General features: G+C 39.0%; 1 protein-coding gene across 1 annotated transcript; it reads left to right on the forward strand.

The window, feature by feature from the left end:
* The first annotated feature begins 847 nt into the window (after positions 1-847).
* Positions 848-17,703, forward strand: LOC117264500 (uncharacterized). The gene is made up of 11 exons (XM_033638494.2): positions 848-984; positions 2,275-2,318; positions 2,500-3,171; positions 3,599-4,405; positions 8,447-8,616; positions 11,135-11,255; positions 11,800-11,875; positions 11,991-12,112; positions 13,998-14,103; positions 14,199-14,316; positions 16,945-17,703. The coding sequence occupies exons 2-11, from the start codon at positions 2,284-2,286 to the stop codon at positions 16,956-16,958; spliced, it is 2,241 nt and encodes a 746-aa protein (XP_033494385.1). The 5' UTR covers positions 848-984; positions 2,275-2,283; the 3' UTR covers positions 16,959-17,703.
* The last annotated feature ends 1,598 nt before the right edge of the window (positions 17,704-19,301 follow it).

Genomic DNA, 19,301 nt, shown 5'->3' on the forward strand with positions numbered 1-19,301 from the left:
AATACTGAACCGAAGAAGACAATTTATTTAACCAGACAAACCTCTAGTCTAGAGAATAAAAATCTCCTTTTCAAAAGTGTCCTGGTGAAGACAGGCAGCAACATAAATTACAGACAGACAACATAGAAGAGAAACACATAATTAAATATGCAACACAAAAGCAAATATAAAATATAAAACACAAGAAATGAAATTACCACAAGGAAAAAACAAAAGTATGTTGACAAATGTTATTAGTAAACTAAAATAAACAAACAAACCAAGAAAGCAGGGGTAACTATAAACAATAACTAATTACGCCCTGACACTGGCATATAGATGATGACATACAAATTTCAACAGTTCTTTGGCACATACTTAGGGAACCAATGAGTGCAACTTTAAATTCCTCTGCAGCATCCTTCTGCAAATCTGGGGTAAGGTGCCATACAAGCATAGGGTTGTGCACATTGCAAAGAGAGTGGGAGACATGGAGCTTGGTTTGGGCCCAGCAGCTCATTTTTGCCCTGGCGAACATGAGCCAGAACTAACTTTGAGTGCTGATAGTCACTTTTTCAAAATAATTTGAGTCATGTAAAATATTAATAATAAGATGAAAAAACGGAACAAGAATTGCTTGAAATATTAATATTTTATGCATAGTTACATAATAAATTCATATAATAGCTTGATAGAAGGCATAGAACAGTGGATTTGCTCAACAGTTACTTTTATACTGAAAAGACCTTACCGGAAGCGTTCTACTCAGTTCCTCATGCGGCGGTTCTATGGATGCATCTCTGCATGGGCTGTTAGCGGGTCAACAGCCATTTTCTTACACACTTAATGAAAAACACGACATGTGCAGCTAATTTTGGTTTATATCTGATAGCAAATAGGGTACTATTCTTATAGAACGTACTGGTATATTTGGGTTTTTTGGTGTACTTGTCGTCGTTTTAGCTAACATTAGCCGCGGTAGCCCGGTGCGTGTCGAGGACGAAGGTAAGACAACTGCGTAACCTTAGCTAGTTGCCAGTTAGCTTTAGCGTTAGCCAGTTAGCAGTTAGCTTTATTTTATTATTTTTTTGAGATTTTGATCATGTTTTGATGGTTTTTGGAGTATAATATAATATAATCACTACCATGGCACCACCCATGTCATGGTAAGGACAATCACCCTCTAAACTTAATAGGGCGTGTAGCTAAAGTTAGTTTGTGTGTTCACTAAAGGCATTTGTTAAGCTATGGGTAAGTTAAGTAACAACATTTGTTTGTTAATGAAATTCAAAATTAACGTAATATTTCACATGTCGTCGTGAAAGAAGTTAACGCTCATAAATTGTCCTTTGTTGTATTATTACCGTGGCTTTGGACATTAAATCTGAGCCACTGGAGATTTAATGTGGTCCAGACCTTGGGATCCGCCCACCCCACTGAGTTGACTTGAAACGATTTGACAGTTCTGTCTGATATCGTACAAGAGTATGTTATTATGTTAGTATATAGCACAACATGGCAAATGTATTTATGTTTCCGCTGTGATAACATTACCTGAAACCAAACTCCTCAAACCTGTCAAGCAATGACTTAAATGCCTCATTGAGTTATTTTTTTTATTAAAGGTCACTTGGAAATACAATTTAAACAACTTATGCAATAATAAAATCAAGTCAAGTCAGTTTTATTTATCATGGGGCTGTGCTGTGCAATGGACCCTTACATTCCCCCACAAAAAGACCTTAATGGCGAAAAATGAAAAAAAAAAAAAAACTAGCTTTGACCAGTTTTGTAGTGAACCTCTATTTAAACGACGGTGAAAAAACTTGGGAAAACTGAAAATACCTTTGTATCTCAGAAAACCAGCCATGGTCTCCTAGCAGTTGTTAAATTATCTTTTCTTTTTGAGCAACTAAAGATTTGTCTCCAGATAACATCATAACTACAGTCTGTCGCGCCGCTGTTCAACTTCAAACTTTGAGGATTGTTCAGATTCACTTATTAAAACAGGTGTCCTCTATTATTGAAATAAGATATTATTTTAGGCTGAATTTCAACTTCTGAAACTTGGTGCCAGTAGTGGTGACCCTTGGTAGACACTTGTCCCTGTTGACAGAAATAGGACAGTGTTTTTTAACTGTCAGTCATGCTCTGTAACATTAAATAAATTGAGCAAAGAATTCTCCTCCATAACTTATTAGACAAAGTAGTTTAGTAATAACTGCCTGTACTGTGGTAAGTTGTGTTTTGCCTGCAACTTAAATTTTGAAACTAAAAACTCTACTTTCCCTAAAGGTTGACAAAATGTCAAGACCACGGTCCAGATCACCACGTTACAGGTATTGCATTGCCATTATTTTATTTTCATATTTGTTTCCCAGAAGATGTGTGTAACATAAAACTTAAAAATGATGCTCTGCAGTCAACTTGTTTATGTTTTGTTTTTGTATTAAATTACAATGTGGTTGCTGATTTATTGATATTTGTGGTGACATGAGTTTTTTGAAATTTACTTTTTAGGAGGTTCCCATGGGAGGAACCCGACTTTGATCCTCACAAAGTCATTGCCGAACTGGACGGGAATCCGTCGGACAGGAGCTACCGCCACAGAGAAGATCCTGAAGAACATTGGGACTACTTCAGGGAGGACATGTACCCTGAAGGCCAGAGAAGATCTCCTCCTTTTCCAGATGACCGTCGGTTTAGGCATCAACGTCATCCAAATCAGGAGGAGTTTTACCGTAGGAGGCCATCACCCCATCATGATGGGATGGGCTTTGATGATGACCGGAGGCTTTCCCCACCACATGATGGAGAAGGAGAAGTAGAGAAACGCAGAGGAGGCTTCAAAGAACTCTTCCAGCAATTTGAAAACCGGGGGAGGTCGCCACAGTCGCCTCTGAGGTTGAAAAGAGAAAGATTGCCACAGACACCAAGGTCTCACTCAGACCACCAGCAGAGAGAGCCTGGGTTAGGCTGGAGGAGAGAGGAGGAGGGCAGAGGTCGAGGGAGGTTCAGTGACCTCAGTCCCAGTGCAAGGTCAGACGACCAAAGAGCGGGAGCAGGTAGGGAAAGAGGGAGGAGGAACACACAGGGTCCTGATAGGGACAGGCGAAGAGAGGATTCACATCAAGAGAGGACCCCTCCCTTTAAAAGGCAAAGAAGAGAAATGGATGACACCACTCATCTTGGGTAAATTTTAAGCAAAATGCTTTCCAGCACTGTCGCAAGGAAACGAAGAGTGCAGAGGATTCTCATCTTTCTAATTTTCCTTAGAGCAAATTCCTCACTGTTTGTCATCATGCCTTATTTTCCATAATACAAAATGCTAGTCTAACTAGTAGTCTGCATGGCTTCAAGTTTTCTTCTGCGCAACCTTCTGATTCTTAAAAACAATCTGCATGTCTTACGTTTTACACACTCTAGCTGTTAATGCAAACAGCACTTTAAATGTTGAAGGAGTTACAGCTACATGTTAGGTGGTAGTATGTAAATCAGATATGTGATACCAGACTGTGACATGACCTCAAAGCTAATTTAGAGTATACATTTTAAACCAGATGTGAAGTTGAATAATAAGCATGAATAATTGTTGAACCATCCTCTTATGCTGTCACAGGTACAGGAATGAGATGGACTTTGGGGAACAGCATTACTCAGTGGACACACCCAGAGATAGGTTTGGAGGAGACACTCAGGGGAGCCTCCCCCGTGGAGACAATCGGCACTTGGGACCACTTGTCATTGAACATGATCATGGCATCACAAACAGAAGAGAACCTTCACGGCGGGAACAATTTGATGATCGCGGAGGTCCTGACCCTGACTTTAATCGACAGAGGAGTCCCCGTCCAATAGGCTCCTCTCAGGAGCGTTTCAGGATGTCGGACAGCAGTTTGGATGATCGGGAAGCTGCAAGAGGACACCATTTTCAAGATAAGTGGAGAGACTCCAACTATAACGAAACTAGGCGGAACCCTGTGCCACAAGATAGACCAAACCCTGTGAGATATGGTAATCGAGGTGGTGTCATGAACAACAGGGGGAGGGGTGGTCCTCGTCCAGCGAGAGGGCAGTTTAGTCGCGGGCAGGGTGGAAGAACTGGACCACCCAGGAGTCAACCACGCTTTCAGCAGTCCTCACAGGGATATCAAGATCTTCCACATGACCAGCCCTTCAGGGAAGATTCTTATGAGGATCCCCATGAAGGTGAGCCTGACTGGGTAGAAGAAGACCAACCTCAGCAGTGGGAACCTCACAGGCCTGGACGTCTGGACCAGCACCTTCAGAGAGATGACATGGACCCCAAAATGCCTCGTCAGAGGGAGCGAGGATGGAACGACCAGAAAAACAACAACATGACTGTTGTCTCAGAGGAAACGTTAACCATCAAAGTGGACATGAGCCGACCAGTAAACAAAAACAGGTAGAGTATTTTTTCAATCAGATTATCAAGGGTGAGGGGGAAAGTTCACACTTTTTTTCAGAGCACATGGAAAGTTGCTGAAGGAAGAATCAAGAAATGTGCAAGCATGTTGAAAATCCCCTGACAGAACATACATTTTCATCGAACCAGATTCTGTTGCACTTTGTGCCTCTTCTTGAAATGTGTTCTCTCACGCATACTGTGAGACAAGCATCTTTCAGATTATTTGTGGACTGACACCAGGAAGAGTCACATGCTGCTTTACTTTTACTGTAGAAGCACAGGAAAAGTTCACACATGAAGAAATCAAACTCCTGTTGAACAATACATTACTGAAGAGTTTTTGGAGAGTCTTTGGGAAAGTGATGTTACAAACAAGCTGGCATCACTTGCAAATCATTCATGTACAATTCTACACAAATAAGAGGAATCACTCACCAGCTGGAAACTTGCCTGAGAGAATTAACAGGCCAACAGCTCTCGTGTGGCTTTTGTGCTAATGCACTGATGAAATGGAAGGATCTGGTATTCAGTCACAAAGCCAGATACAGGTGAGCACAACTCCTCCAAAAGCAGACCACTGACTGAATTGAAAACCTGACAAAAAACAATTACTGAGGACCATTTGGACAAATTAAAATATAGGTAACACTGGATAATCTGAATGATGGCTGACAAATGCACACAGTATTGTTGCCTTGAATGAAAGCATCAGCAAGCTGAGAGGCAGATGGAAAAGATGATAAATGAGAGGTGGTTATGGCAGGATTCAGTCAAAGGCCATGCACCACAAGGCAGCAGATGTACCCACGTGTTAACCACTGGCCATCCATTGCGTTGTGTTTCAGGACACAGAAGAAGCAAGACTTTAAAATCATACTGGCTGTAGAAAAGGACCACCACACAGTCAATGTGGACAAGCCTGAACCAGGTGTTGATTCTTTGTTATACTTTTCTTTCCTGAAACATGCTGTGAAAGGACACACCCTGCAAACATTACCTTTTTATAAAAGTCTGTTTGAACGGATGTTGAAGTATGTCATCGCTCAGTCGGGTGGTTTCTTGGTTTGTCTTAGACCTCAAGAAAAGGAAAACATTTTTTGGAGTGAAAATGGAGGGCACAATTTGTCAAATAACGCCGTATATGTGATGATCTCTCCAATGCACGTTTTCTGTTAAACACCCCTGGTTGGTGCCGCACATCTTGCTCCTGGTTGAGCTGATTTCCACAGTCTGTGCTTATAATTCTCTGACTCATTTGAAGAAACTTCAGTTGTGGTCTGTAAAGCTGGATCAGGAAATATAAGCCCAACACTACTGAAACTGAGGGAAGAAATGTCTGTTTCCTGAAAAATGTCACTTTGAAGTCAAACGGCGCTAACAAAAGTCAAAGAAAGATTGAAAGATGTCCATGTTTTGGCAATTAAGCAACATCACTGCATTGTAATGGAGGAATATCACTTGAGCACACCGGAGAAAGGAATCAGTTGCTAAAGGAAAAGCGCTCTGCAATGAAGATTTTAAAGTGTTTGGAATATTTAAACAGGATAAATCAAGATATTTGACAGGAAGATGAATGTCTTTGAGCTTGACAGGAGCTGTTGGTCCACATGCCAGATCTGATGTTTGAAAATAAGAAGAACCTGCATATATTTATCGGTGGAGGATGTGGAAACAAACACACCCACTATGGTCAAAAAATGTTCTTGCATGATTTGCCAAGGTGTGGATAAGAAGGGGAGTATATGGAGCAGATCAACTACTGCTTTAATTGGCCAAATACTGAGACATATTTGAAGAATGGCAGTATCTTTTTAATCGGAAACTAATTTAGGGAAGAGCATGTCCATAGTGTGAATGCACGTTCAAGTTTAGACTAACATGAACAATTAAGGAGTCTTGTTTTTGTCCAACTTGCTACAGTAACTATTGGATGAACAAAAAAAGAAATCACCTGCATCTGATTTCATTGAACAGCAGGAGCTGTGCATCTCAGTTACTTGTGAAAATAGCTGGTAAAGAAGGCCATTGAAAAGAAGAAATTGAAGCCATGAACATAAAAAATGCTTTTGAAAGGAGAAATCAAAGCACAGAACATAAACATTTTCCATACAGAAGCCACGAACATTATCATCATAATGATGATTGGATATGGATTCGATGTATGGACTGCAGCCGTGTTAACTGCCATCAAAATGACGTGAAAACGAGAAATATCCAAGTGTTTAAAAGAAGAAATTGAACCTCAAATTATCAATGCTGGGAAATTGATGAATTGGAGCACATCTGCGCTGTTAAAAGGAAGAATGAAATTATAGCCTTGAAGATAAATATCAGTGTTTAGAGAGCAGAAATTAGAGCATCATCAGTGATGGGAAAATCAGAAATGGACAATCATGTACGTAGATATAATCAACATATCTGGAAAATGGAGGAAGTTGAAGTGTCATTGATACTGTGAAGCCATTAATGTGAAGATCTTAATCTGAAAGAAGGACAACTTCAAGAATTGAAAGGAAAAAATGAAGCCGTCAATATTCACATCATCAAACTGAAGTGTTATCGTAATCATGAATATACATATTTATTCTGATCAATGGAGGAAAAAAGTGTCATCATTGCTGTCAAAAGGAGAAATTTACAGTATGAACAGTATCCTCGATCCTGCTCATAAAAGAAATCAAGAGCAAGTGGCCTCAAAAGCTGAAAGTGGATCAGTCAAATCCTGGAGGAACAAGAGCACAAGGAGTTATTGCTGATCAAGATTGTACAAGATGGCTGAGAAAAATGTTGGCAGTATTCAAGTAAGGAGTTGGACAACATGACTGGAGTCCACCACCCAATGTAGTGGTTGTAAGATGTCTGAAGAAAGAAGTGTGAACTTTCACCCAGCCTTTAACTCACCTGTCTGATAAAAAGAGAGTGGGAATCTTGGTCTCCTCCAGCTCTCACTTTAAAGTGGACATAGACAAGTTTTTTGTGCTTAAGCTGATCATTATAAAGTAAATGTTGGGTGCAAAATGAAATGGCTAAATAATAATGACAGCATCGGCTTTAGATTGGTTACCTCACCTTCACTGTGTGCAGTGTAAATTTTCAGGAGACTGGGTGCCGTCTCCTGAAAATGAAGGCTCACTCTACAGCATAAAGAAAGGGCCTCAGCCACTGTGCAACCAAAACATTAAAAGGCTAGAGCTTATGTTTTCCTCAGTAGCTATCCCCAATTACCAAAGAGAATCAATGTAAGCTCTTTGCAGTTACTATCCCCAGTAGCACAAATGGCAAAGTATGTGTGAAAACTGGGAGTGTCTAGGCTCTATGGAGAATGGAAGACAGTTCGATTTGTCTTTGTGACAGTGATGCCAACAATAATACCTCTTGGAAAGTCTAGCAGAGGAATAATTTTCTGTTTACACTTTACGCCTTTATAAAAATCTATAAAAAGGATATGAATTTGTATGATTCCGTGTGCATTTAAAGGGTGAACATCCCCCTCTTTAATTCAACATATAGGATGTAGGTATTGTAAGCATTTGTGAATCGTCAAAGGTAAGTTTGTTGGGTAAGGTAAAGATGTTGCTTTATTTATTCTTTTTTAGTGATGTGATTGGGAAAGAGATCTTTTTTCAATCAAGTTCATATTGGTAAAATATACAAATATATGCTCACACTGAGTATATTAATATTCTGTCTTTCAGGACAAAACCATTTTTCTGCTGGCCACAGTAATTAGTGGCATTGAGACTTTCGAAGTAGTAGTTCAGCCATTGTCAGTTAACCATGATGTTTATATGTCCATACAAAACAAATCAAGTAGCATAACTGTCAGCCCTCTCACAATACTGAAAATAGGCAAAAACTGTAAAATTACTTAAGGGTCTGCAGTGTTCTCCCACTGTTGAAAATAGACATAAATTGCAATGAAAATTGTGAGTTTAAAGTAAATTAAACTTATTTTCTTTGTACGTATTTAGAGCTTATCTTGATGGGAACAAGTTTTACCTCTCGACTGGGCTTCATTCTTCTTTCTCTCCTGTGCAGCTCCCTGTGTTACTCCTCAGACAGGCAGCTCTCTTTAGACCTGGTCAATGTGGGTCGCCAGCGTCTGGACTTCCTGCCCATGCTGGAGCACTCTGGGACGTACCGGGAGAGTGCCATGCACACTGGGACTTTTGCCCAGGAAATCATCACACTGGTGCACCATGTCAAAGGTCAGTGCAGCATGCATAATGTTTGGCTGGGGGGAAAAATAGTATATATAACTATGTTGAAATTTAGGTGTACTAAATGTGATTGAGTTGTAATAAATAAATATTCAAGCAGATGCAGGTAAGCATATTGTTTAGCACAAACAGGCTGTATGAGGACAAATATTGGTATATGTAATTGGTGTTAAGATATCTAAAAGTAAAGCACTAGAATTTAAAAATTTCAGTACCACAAACAGGCACAAACCAGAATATGATCTCCCATTTGTATTGGAGACCTCCCACAAAAGTGGTACCAGTCACAAAATTTAATGCCAGGGTGATCGTCGCTTAGGAGGTAAAGCGGTTCGTCCACTAATCAAAAGATCGGCGGTTTGATCCACAGCTCCTCCTGTCTTCATGTGGAAGTATCCTTGGGCAAGATACTGAGCCCCAACTTGCCCCTAATGGCTGTTCCTCCAGTGTGTGAGTGGGTTTAAACTAAGTAGCAGGTGGCACCTTGTACAGTATCCTCAGCCACCAGTGTGTGAATGTGTGTGTGAATGGGTGAATGTAAGTGGCACTTAAGTGGTTGGAAGACTAGAAATTATTTACCATTGTTTATAGAGTTTTTATCCAAGTGACATCGCAGCCTAGTTCAAGAAAAGAGCAACACTAGCTTAAACATCAAACTTTCCTGGGGTCAGGTGGAAGCTGCGAAATCAGCAGTTTACTGTGTTGGAAAATCTCAAAAGATTTTATGGTTTCCCCAGTCAAAAGTTCCAATCAAAAAAAAGATTCTTGGAGGCAAATATGAAGCTTCAAAATCTTTATTACAGTCACAAAGATCTGATGCGGGATAAGATGCAAAGTTATCGCTCCCGGTGGGTTGGTTTTTAGTCACTTATTTAGATTTTGTTTTGAGTGCCCCCCTTCCTTCCTTTCTATTCTGGTCCACAGTCCCACCTTCATCAAGCACCCTATTCTCCAGTTCCCTTCTGGAGGATCCTGCTATCATCTTCTCCCCTAAGGGGATCAAGTTACTGTTTCAACTATTCAGATGGTCTCTGCTTACAAACATCTCCTAATAAGGTCGCAACACTTAACTTTACCCAGCCTGTTATTTACTTCCTGATTCAGCCAGGCTGAGTACTGGAGAGCATCACAATGCAAGAAGTCCACTCAGGAATGCAACACATGAACATCTTGGCAGTCATTCACCAATGTGTATTAATTAGGCATGTCCCGATCCGATCACGTGATCGGAAATCGGGGCCGATCACGTGGTTTCAGACTCGATCGGAATCGGAAGTTACATCCCGATCAGGGATCGGATATAGGCCTATGACATATCAGATACATGTCAGGGTTTTCCCTATTTGTCTAAAGCAAGATGGGCTGCATGGGGGGCGTTCAGATGTAGCTCTTTTGCACTCTCAAACTGTTGTGTGACGGCAGATACAGAACCAGGTATTTATTTAAAGTTAGAGAGAGAGAAGGAGTGAGGTGAGCTGGGTGAGGGAGGGAATGAGGGAGGGAGAAGGAGCGAGGTGGGGGGGGGAGTGAGTGAGGTGGGGGCAGACAGGCAGGTGAGGGAGGGATAAAGGGAAAGAGGCTGGTGATTGAGAAAGGCATGATAAGCTATTTTATTTTTGACCAAATGTTCTTGTTGTTGACTAATGGATAATGGAATTAATATTATACCGTGGAGCTACTGTAGTATTATCATACAGTGAGGTTTTGATATCATGACGTCTTACAATACTGCAATAAATGTCATGGGCTTGTTATTGGGGTACAGTATTGTAATATTGTGATATTGTGATATTGTTACATCCCTAGTAGAGCACAAAGAACAGAAAAATAGTGGGATGATACAGTTAATCTACAGTAAAAAATTTTACTGCATTGCCAAAGTATCGGATCGGGACTCGGTATCGGCAGATACTCAAAATCAAATGACTCGGACTCGGACTCGGGGGCAAAAAAATGTGATCGGGACATCCCTAGTATTAATCAGTCACCTATAACAGCTTTGCTTGTCCAAAGAAAGGCAACTCTCTGTATGCAATATGAACTTAATATAGGATGTGCCTGCATGTACTCTGTTGCACAAAAACAGTCTAAAAGGAAGCTTTGCAGATCCCTGATTACACATGCTATATCTAATCTACAGCCACACAAATACAGTCTTGAGTTTACAGGCATATTACACTATCAAAGATCTATATATGATGTGGCTTTACAGTTGATTACAGGCCTTATACTGGTTTCTACTACAACTGCAGCAGCAAAATCAGTTCGAAAATGATAGATTTTATATGTATGATCAGTATATAATCTGATGACCACAGTTGGTAAGTGCTATTAACCTGTGTCATAATGTGCAGAACGCCCTGATAAAGTGTTCCACTGCTTTACAGAATGATTTTTTCTTTTGCCAAGTATATAAAGAGAAACTCCAGGACCCTGATTGGATTGTCTTTATACCACAAATACTGGACATATTTAAATTGTTAATGTTTCTTGTCTGCGTTCACAGAGCAGTATTTCAGAGATGGTGGGGTCACCCTGAATGAGCGATTCTCATCGCCCCAAAAAGGCGGCTACCTTGAAGAGGAGACAGAGGAGCTGACGTTGGACGAGAGGTTCAGTTCGAACCGGTATGTTGCAGGGTGATTTACGGGTTTTATTGTTTTTGGTGATCAAAGTGTTTATAATGGTGGTGCATGTTCACATCCTGTAATCATAATCCCGTCAAGACAAACTTGAGTATGTGTGATCAACTAGGCAAACAACAGCAAAAAAAAATTAAGTTTGTTGTTAACAATATTAACAAGTTAATATATTAACAAGTTAATATTGTGCACTAAAAGGTGCAGGAGTAATTTAGTGAGTAGATGCTTGTCAAAGAAAGATAAGTGTCTTTCTGCCTGAGATCCTCCTGTAGATTTCCTGTGGTTGTGCTTTTATAGTCAGGGCCTCTTTGAGCAATGTAACTCCTAGATTTAATTCTACAGGACGGATGTGTCTTAACCATTTTCTTAATTTTTATTTCTTTTAACATACTTTATATTTTTGTACTTAAATTTTACTATTTACTGGGTATTATTGTTTCTAGTTTTTAAATGTTTAATCTTTGTTTTAAAAGGTGCTGAATCAGTAAAGATAATGTTTATTTTCCTCTCTGACTTTCTTTTTCTACAGAGGCTTCAGTTTAAACATGAACTCGCTGCTTGATGAAGACGATGAGCCTCTGTTCACCAGACTGGGACCCTTGCAGGTAAATAAACCTCCCTTTGTTTAACACTTGGCAACCTGTGGAGACTGTTGACAGCAGCTGCTGTTATCTAGTTAAAAAACGTCTTTATGGATGATTTTCAATGATGTGACAACAGCCGGTTCGAGGCCCGGGGGATCTGAGGCACGACCTGGAGAGGAGGAGACAGGAGAGGCTGGAGGGGGTTAAAGTCACAATATCAGGGAACAGCATGTCACAACACCCCCTGGGTCCAGTCAGGTGAGATTAAACTCCTTATTGCTGTTTATTAGATGTAACCATTATGGTAGTAAACATTTTAAGTGAGTTGAAGGAGGAAAGACTTAAACAAGAGCACAGTGCATTAAGACAGTAACATTCTGAATGCAAGACTTTGACTTGTGATGGAGTACAGTTACATTGTATTTTTTTATTTATTATATCATTTAATTTGCACACACATAAAGCTACATAAAATCCAAATAGTAAAAAAGAAAAAATAAGAAATGTGTCAGGAGAGGTCAAGAAGCCACAGACTCATACAAATGGACCTCCCCTGAACTTAGGGAAAAAGATAGACAACGACAAAAAAAGTGAAAAGTAAAACAAAAACCAAAATAACATTATACAGAAAAATACAACAAAAGATAAATGAAAGCAGCAAGCACACTGAGCAGTCAGTGAAAAGTAATCCAGTAAAATCCAAGAAATACGTAAAAAAAAGGGGGAAAATATATTTATATACAAGCCAAGAAATAATTAGAAATCATGAATTAAATGTAATGAAATGATAAAGAGCTCATGAGAACATATACTTTGGTGTACTAAATCTGTACACCACGATACCTAAGGGAGAACTGGCCATGTTTTGTAAAAAAAAAAAAAAAAAAGATGGTGGAGCTGATTAACCTGTCTAGTATTATCTTACTATATAATGACGAAAACTCTGTCTGTGGATGTGTCTGTCTGTGTGTCTGTTCCACGTTTTTCTCCTCACTGACTTGGTCAATCCATGTGAAATTTGGCACAGTGGTAGAGGGTCATGGGAGGATGTGAATGAAGCAATATTACATCAATTGGCCAAAGGGGGTGTTATAGCAACCGATTGAAATTGCAAACTTTGAACGGGCATATCTCATGTACTGTATGTCGAAGAGACATGAAACTTTGCACAGAGATGCCTCTCCTCATGAGGAACAACTGTACGTGGGCAACTGTGCACTCAGTGGGTATGGACTAGTAGAAATGAATTTGGGAATTGAATTTAAAGAAATCGCTAAACGATGATGGTAGGGGAAAAGGTAAGAATAATATTTATATATAAACACATATCTATCTGATGATTTATATCACATACTGAAAGAAGGTTCACTTTCCTGAAGAGTGGAACAGTGGTCTCATTGAAATTGGAGAAAGTTGCCAATCTTAAAAAATCTTTTTGCAGCAAATAAAGTTTATGCAGATTTGAGGGGTATGTTACAATGTTACCATAAATCAAACAGGGACAAGAAACATTTACAAAACTTTGTGCTGATGATCCCCAGTGACTTCACAATTTTGTTACAAATAAAATTGATATGTGTTTTCCAATTTAATTTTTGGTCAACTAAAATGTCTAGAAAACAAGTGTTAGAAACTTGAAAAATTAGAAATATATCAAATTTGATTTTTTTTTTTTTTTAACATTTAATGAGAGCTTATTGAGTTGAGACCGTCTTGCAGCTCTCACCATTTCTTCATATGTGTTATTTATTAGAGTGTGTAGGTCAGTGTGTGATAAGATCATGTTGGTATCATCAGCAAACAAAATGGGAAAGGAAAAAGATCAGAGTACTTCTTTCACTACTGAATTTCATTACCTGCATGTTTATACATTCATGCTACTGTAAGTAAGTAATGTTTTTTTTTTTTTTTTCATTTAGGGCTTTTTAAACTATGACAAAATATCAATTAATCAAGCAATCTTTTTGTCCCCAAATGGTGATTAGTTGCACGGCAGTGAAAAAGAAACAAGGGATAAAAACAGCTCACAAACAAATGATATAAACACAAAGTAGAAATAAAACAGGTCAGTAAAATGTGTGGTTCATTCACTAAGAACTTACTGACTTAAATCTTCTGTAAATTGTGCTCATGTTTCTGTCAGCGAGCTGGGTTTAGAGTACAGTGACAAGGACGAAATGTCTCACATGGAAGATGAAGGATTCTCCAACTGGCCAGAGGAGCAAGGCAGGAGGCGAGAAGGCAACATGGTAAGAGTCAGAGAGATCTGTGACTTTTCTGCCATGTGATTCATCTGATTCAGACTGCATGTGAATTAATCTTAAACCTTTCTCTCTTTCTTTAGGGACCAAGGAGAGGAGGAGCTCCCTTCAGGCCGAACACTGCCTCCCAACGTAGGAACAATCGCCCTATCAATCGACTTGGACCGATGAGGCGACCGAACAACCGCAACAACCCTGCAGGTAACTCAACACCCCTTTCAGCTCATTGTTTATCTGTCTGAACCTTTATTGTCCTGGTTCACTCTCACCACTTTCTTGGCCTCATCTTCGGGGAAAGAGCTGTAAAAAGCCACCATGCACCACCTGCTCAGCAGCAAACAGCAGTCAGACACAGTTAGAGACTAGCCAGTGAACATAGTGGAGCATTTATCTGCTAAAGAGACAGATGTTTCCCTCAGGAGTTGGCAAAGACCAAAAACAGAGCTAAAAGAGAGAATACTGGACTAACATTTATCAGGTGGACAAAGACTCTTAATGAATCATCAAGTTGCTCGATAACTGCTGGATGCCACTGTTTCCTTACATGTTCAACATATAAACTTAAAAGGTGATGTTGCATCAGTGTTCACTGCCTGTTTCTTGCTCCAAGTGAACCCCAAGTGGTTAATAATTTAAGGCTTGCAGCACAAAGCTTGCAGAAATCATCAGGGCCCGTATTCACAAAGAATCCTAAGACTAAAAGTAGCTCTTAGTGACGTCATTCTAAGAACATCTTAGAATTTGAGGAATTCTAAGATTTTTCTTAGAATTTTCCCTTGGTAAGATAAAAGTTATTCACAAAGCATCTTAGGCCTTAAGAGAGCTCCTAAGGTGAAAAACTGTTAAGAGGAGGGAGGAGGACTTTTAAGAAGCCTAAGAGTGTCTTAAACAGAGAAGATGGCGGAAACACAGAGAGGAAGGAGAGATATTCTCTGACGACAGTGATTTAATAAGACGCTACCGGCTTGATTGTGCAGGGATAATGTTTGTGGTTGACCTCATCAGGGATGAGCTTACTTTTCCCACCCAGCGTAGTAACGCAATAACGGCCGTTTTGGATTGCAGCACGTACCAGCGCTTCTCACACTCATTGCTTGTGCGAAAAAAGGAGAGGGAACGACGCATTGATTTGTCGGGCAATGCGCTCCCAAGTCTGCCTCTTCCCTTGTGCCGTGATCCCGGGACCGAATTTCCCTCTTAAAACTCCGTTGTTCTCCTCCACGAGCTGTGCCAACAGCAGGCACTGCTCTTCTGTCCAGTTCTGCTTTCTCGTTCTTTTTTTCTCCATTTTGTTCATTGTTTTGGTCATTCTGCCAAATCAAACCGCTTTATACAAGGAGGCCAGCAATCACAGTAATTGCTGACAGCTGAGTCTGCGTCCACCATTAATATCAAATAGATTAAGTAGTAAAATTACCAGTATGGTGAGTAAACATAACAATAAGCAAATCAATATAATAATCGGCATGTGAATGAGGTACGTTCAAACATTTTGAAGCGTTTGAGTTTGAGCGTGAGTTTCATCATCATGACATAAAATTATTTTCACGATTACACATTTCTTAATAGCCTACAGTCTAAGTTCTATGATCGGTTCATTTCACTGTCCATTCATTACTAGGAGTGCATTTTTTTATTTTTTTTGGTAACACATCACAGCTTTTAAAAGACTGCGTCATACCTAGCAACGGGGTCAACCACACCTCCTCACTAAGATAAAAGTTTCTGTTCCCTCCTTGCTCAGAGTTGCTCTCAGAAACTTCCTGAATCACTCTTAAGCTAAGATTCCTTGCTAGGAATTTTTAGGCTGAGTTATGAGCTCTCTGAGAGGACTCTGAGAATCTTTGTGAATACGGGCCCAGTATTTTATTTAGCCACAACTCAAACTATTGATACTCTGATTGGCAGCTCAGTCCTATGGAATGCCATTCAAGTCAGTATTGAACAAATAAATAAATATACCTGTGAAATAAAGAAAATGGCTATGAAGTAAATCCTGAAACAAAACAAAAAATAGATAGTAAATATTTAAATAAATGTAAATATTGAAATATAAAGTGTATGTGGTCAGTAAATAAATAAATAAATGAGGTTTTATTTTAAAACAGTATTTTTTTCAGAAAAACCTTAAATTTACCTCAGGGGACTTTAATTTCATAGTTCCACATTTATTTATGTACATTTTTTTCATAATTTCACATTTATTTTGGGGTACTAATTCTCATTCCACATTTATTTATTTTGGGGGACATTCAGTTATTTGTTTATTTAATTCAGGGGACTCACTTTTATTTCTTAAGGGGACTTTTATATGATATAATTATAATGTCATATTTATTATTTCAAGGAACTTTTATTTCATAATTCACATTTTTTAAAATTTATTTTAAAACCCCATTTATTTATTTCATAGGCATATTTATTCACTTATGCATTTGTTTATTTAATAGTGACTTTAAAGGTATTCTAGTCCCACCCTGCATGCAGCTACTATCTCAGGCTCAGTGTGGCACATTTAGTCAGGTTTATTCTGTGTTGAACTCTTTTTGCTCCCGTTGTGTAACAGACTCTTTACTCTGGCAGCTTTGCGTATAGGTCGGTTTGGTAGCGGAATATTCTCCTTGACTTTTGACCTGCTGACACGTTACTGTTTTAAGGAGTGTTTCCCCGCGGATCAGCTTCTAATCATACCTGAGCTGGTCCAAATCCCATCTTCTCACCTCCTCTTTCTCCATTCACACCAGTCCAATCCTCTTTTATTATTTCTGCCTGTGACCTGAATTTCTCTGACCTCCCCTCTGTCTCTCTCTTTGTGTTTTACATTCGTAGGTCCTAACTGGTGATTGGACACTGGAAAGTATCCTGTTTTGGATGCTGCTCATTTATTGATGACTTTTAAAACTATTTGTCAAAACCGGCCACCTAAAAGGATTTTGTCTTCTTCCCTGGCTGAATTGTTTTGATTTTTATCAGCAGCACAATGTTGTTCTAACTGTGAAGAAATCTCTGCTGTGTCAGTGTTCACCAACGGGGAGCAGCAGACTAACTGATAAGTTTGATTAAGCTGAAAGATGATTCACATTCTAAAACTTCTGTACACACCTGCTCTGTCCTTCTGTCCATCTTTCTTTGTGTCTGTCTGTTGTTGTTTTTTTGCTGTCTATATTTTCACATTTGACACTTTCCCATGTACATGATGTGGATGATTTCTATTTTTTAAATGAAATGGTCGTCATCTCTTAGGATGATGTTGGTTTAAAATGTTGACAGCTGTATCGTTGCAGATCTCGCTGAAGCACAAGGTGACATTAATAAAATACACGATGCTCATGTGAAGTTAAAGGACTTTAAAATGACTGTGATTTCCTGCCGTCAGAACATTATCACATCCTTCTGCCCAGTTATCAGTGAAGTACACATCCCTCGTGACAGTTTAACTGCTTGTTGATAACTTAGTTCTGTTGTTAATGTTGTTTCTCCTCTGTCTCAGTTTCATCACATCTGTACACATTATAATTATGTAACACCAGCCTCACTATCAGTGACATGTGGCAGTGTCCATAATAAATAAAACATTTGACATCTTTATTTTGTCTGATTGTCATTGTGGCATTTCAAATGCTTATCTTATAGGGAGGTAAACTGGGTTTGCAGAAACATAAATACATAAAGCTTACTTACTGTGTCACTTATCAAATATAGATTACTTTGCAATAAACAGTGACAGTAAATAAGCCTTTTTCACAGACATTTTGACACAGGTATCACTTATAACATGAACCTGAAATGTTATTATTTCTATTCTACCTATGCTTTCTCTACTGTCGTCTGAGAAAAAGGCCTTTTGTGCAGAATGTGACAGTCTTAAATGCTTTATTTTGATCCACATACACATGATGGAGTGACTGAAAGAAGTGTAAGGATGACTTTGAGGCTCATCTTGGAGAAACCAATGCAAATATTCCATCATGATCTACTGTTGTAGTTTAAATTTCACAATTTGAAGTGTCATTTGGAGCAGCGTCTTTGTTGTATTTATCTAATTGTATCAGGTTCTTTTTTCAATCAAAGGGAAATCCAGAAACACAAATTTTCCTCTTACCTGTACTGCTATTTATCAGTCTAGATTGTTTTGGTGTGAGTTGCAGAGTGTTGGAGATGTCTGCCTTCTCTCCAGTAAATGGAGATGGCACCCAGCTTGTGATGCTCAAAGTGCCAGAAAATACATTTGAAAAATTTAACAGCAATGTCACTCTTCTGGAAACCTTAAACAGTTACTCAAGATAATCCTCAATCCTTGTGAGCAGTTTCATGTAGGAACTATTTTCTTTCTATTGAACTACAGCCACCAAACATATCACTATGCAGAAGGATGTGTGCATCTACTGCTAGCACCACTGAGCTATAGCTAACATTACAGCTCAGCTGAGGAGGACGCCATCAATGTTTATACCTTGCGCTGTCATGATCACAAGCCTCTCGTCCATGAGCAGATGCACACTTCCTTCTGCGCAGTGATGCAGTTCATGATTATTATATTATTATTATATCCATTATATTGGAGAGAAGGCGGACATCTCTACAGCCGATATCTCCAACACTCTGCAACTCACACCAAAACAATCTAGACTGATAAATAGCACAACAGGTAAGAAGAGGCATTCACATTTTTAATTTTGGGGTGAATTGTCCCTTTAAAACACAATTTGGAGATAAAACATTCTTCTGAACCACCAAGAAATCTAAAATCTATATCTTTTGAAAACCATTTCGCTGTATATTTAAGTTTAATTGACCTTTAGCCGTTTGTTTAGCATGCCCAAGGATGTTTTAGCATTAAACGTTTATATAACATCATGATAACAACTAAAAGTGTCGATGTGACATCTGAGCTAACAGTGTCCTCTGATGAAGGCCACATGATATGGCTGAAAGCCCTGGAAAAACCTTATTAGTGAGTGTTGTGATGAGATTGTTTTGTCATTTGTAAGATCAAAAATGTGTTTTCAAGCATAAGAATTAACCCCAGGAGTCAGTTTTTCTATAGAGCTTGTAGCGACTGCAAAATTGGAACAAATAGCATAAAACAGATTCTGTTTGATTAATGGGTGTGAATATTTGTTAGCAATTGTGTGACGAGTAAATGTTTTTCACTCTTAGTAAACGTCTGAGTGTTTTCTGTATAT

Source organism: Epinephelus lanceolatus, chromosome 20, assembly GCF_041903045.1.
Source record: "Epinephelus lanceolatus isolate andai-2023 chromosome 20, ASM4190304v1, whole genome shotgun sequence".
In the NCBI taxonomy this organism is placed as follows: domain Eukaryota; kingdom Metazoa; phylum Chordata; class Actinopteri; order Perciformes; family Serranidae; genus Epinephelus; species Epinephelus lanceolatus.

Bases quoted from the DNA above. Each gene is read 5' to 3' on its own strand.
- LOC117264500 (XM_033638494.2), top strand. From the start codon at position 2,284: ATGTCAAGACCACGGTCCAGATCACCACGTTACAG. The intron at 8,617-11,134 runs GTCAGTGCAGCA...CTGCGTTCACAG, and splicing joins ACTGGTGCACCATGTCAAAG to AGCAGTATTTCAGAGATGGT. The intron at 11,256-11,799 runs GTATGTTGCAGG...CTTTTTCTACAG, and splicing joins GAGAGGTTCAGTTCGAACCG to AGGCTTCAGTTTAAACATGA.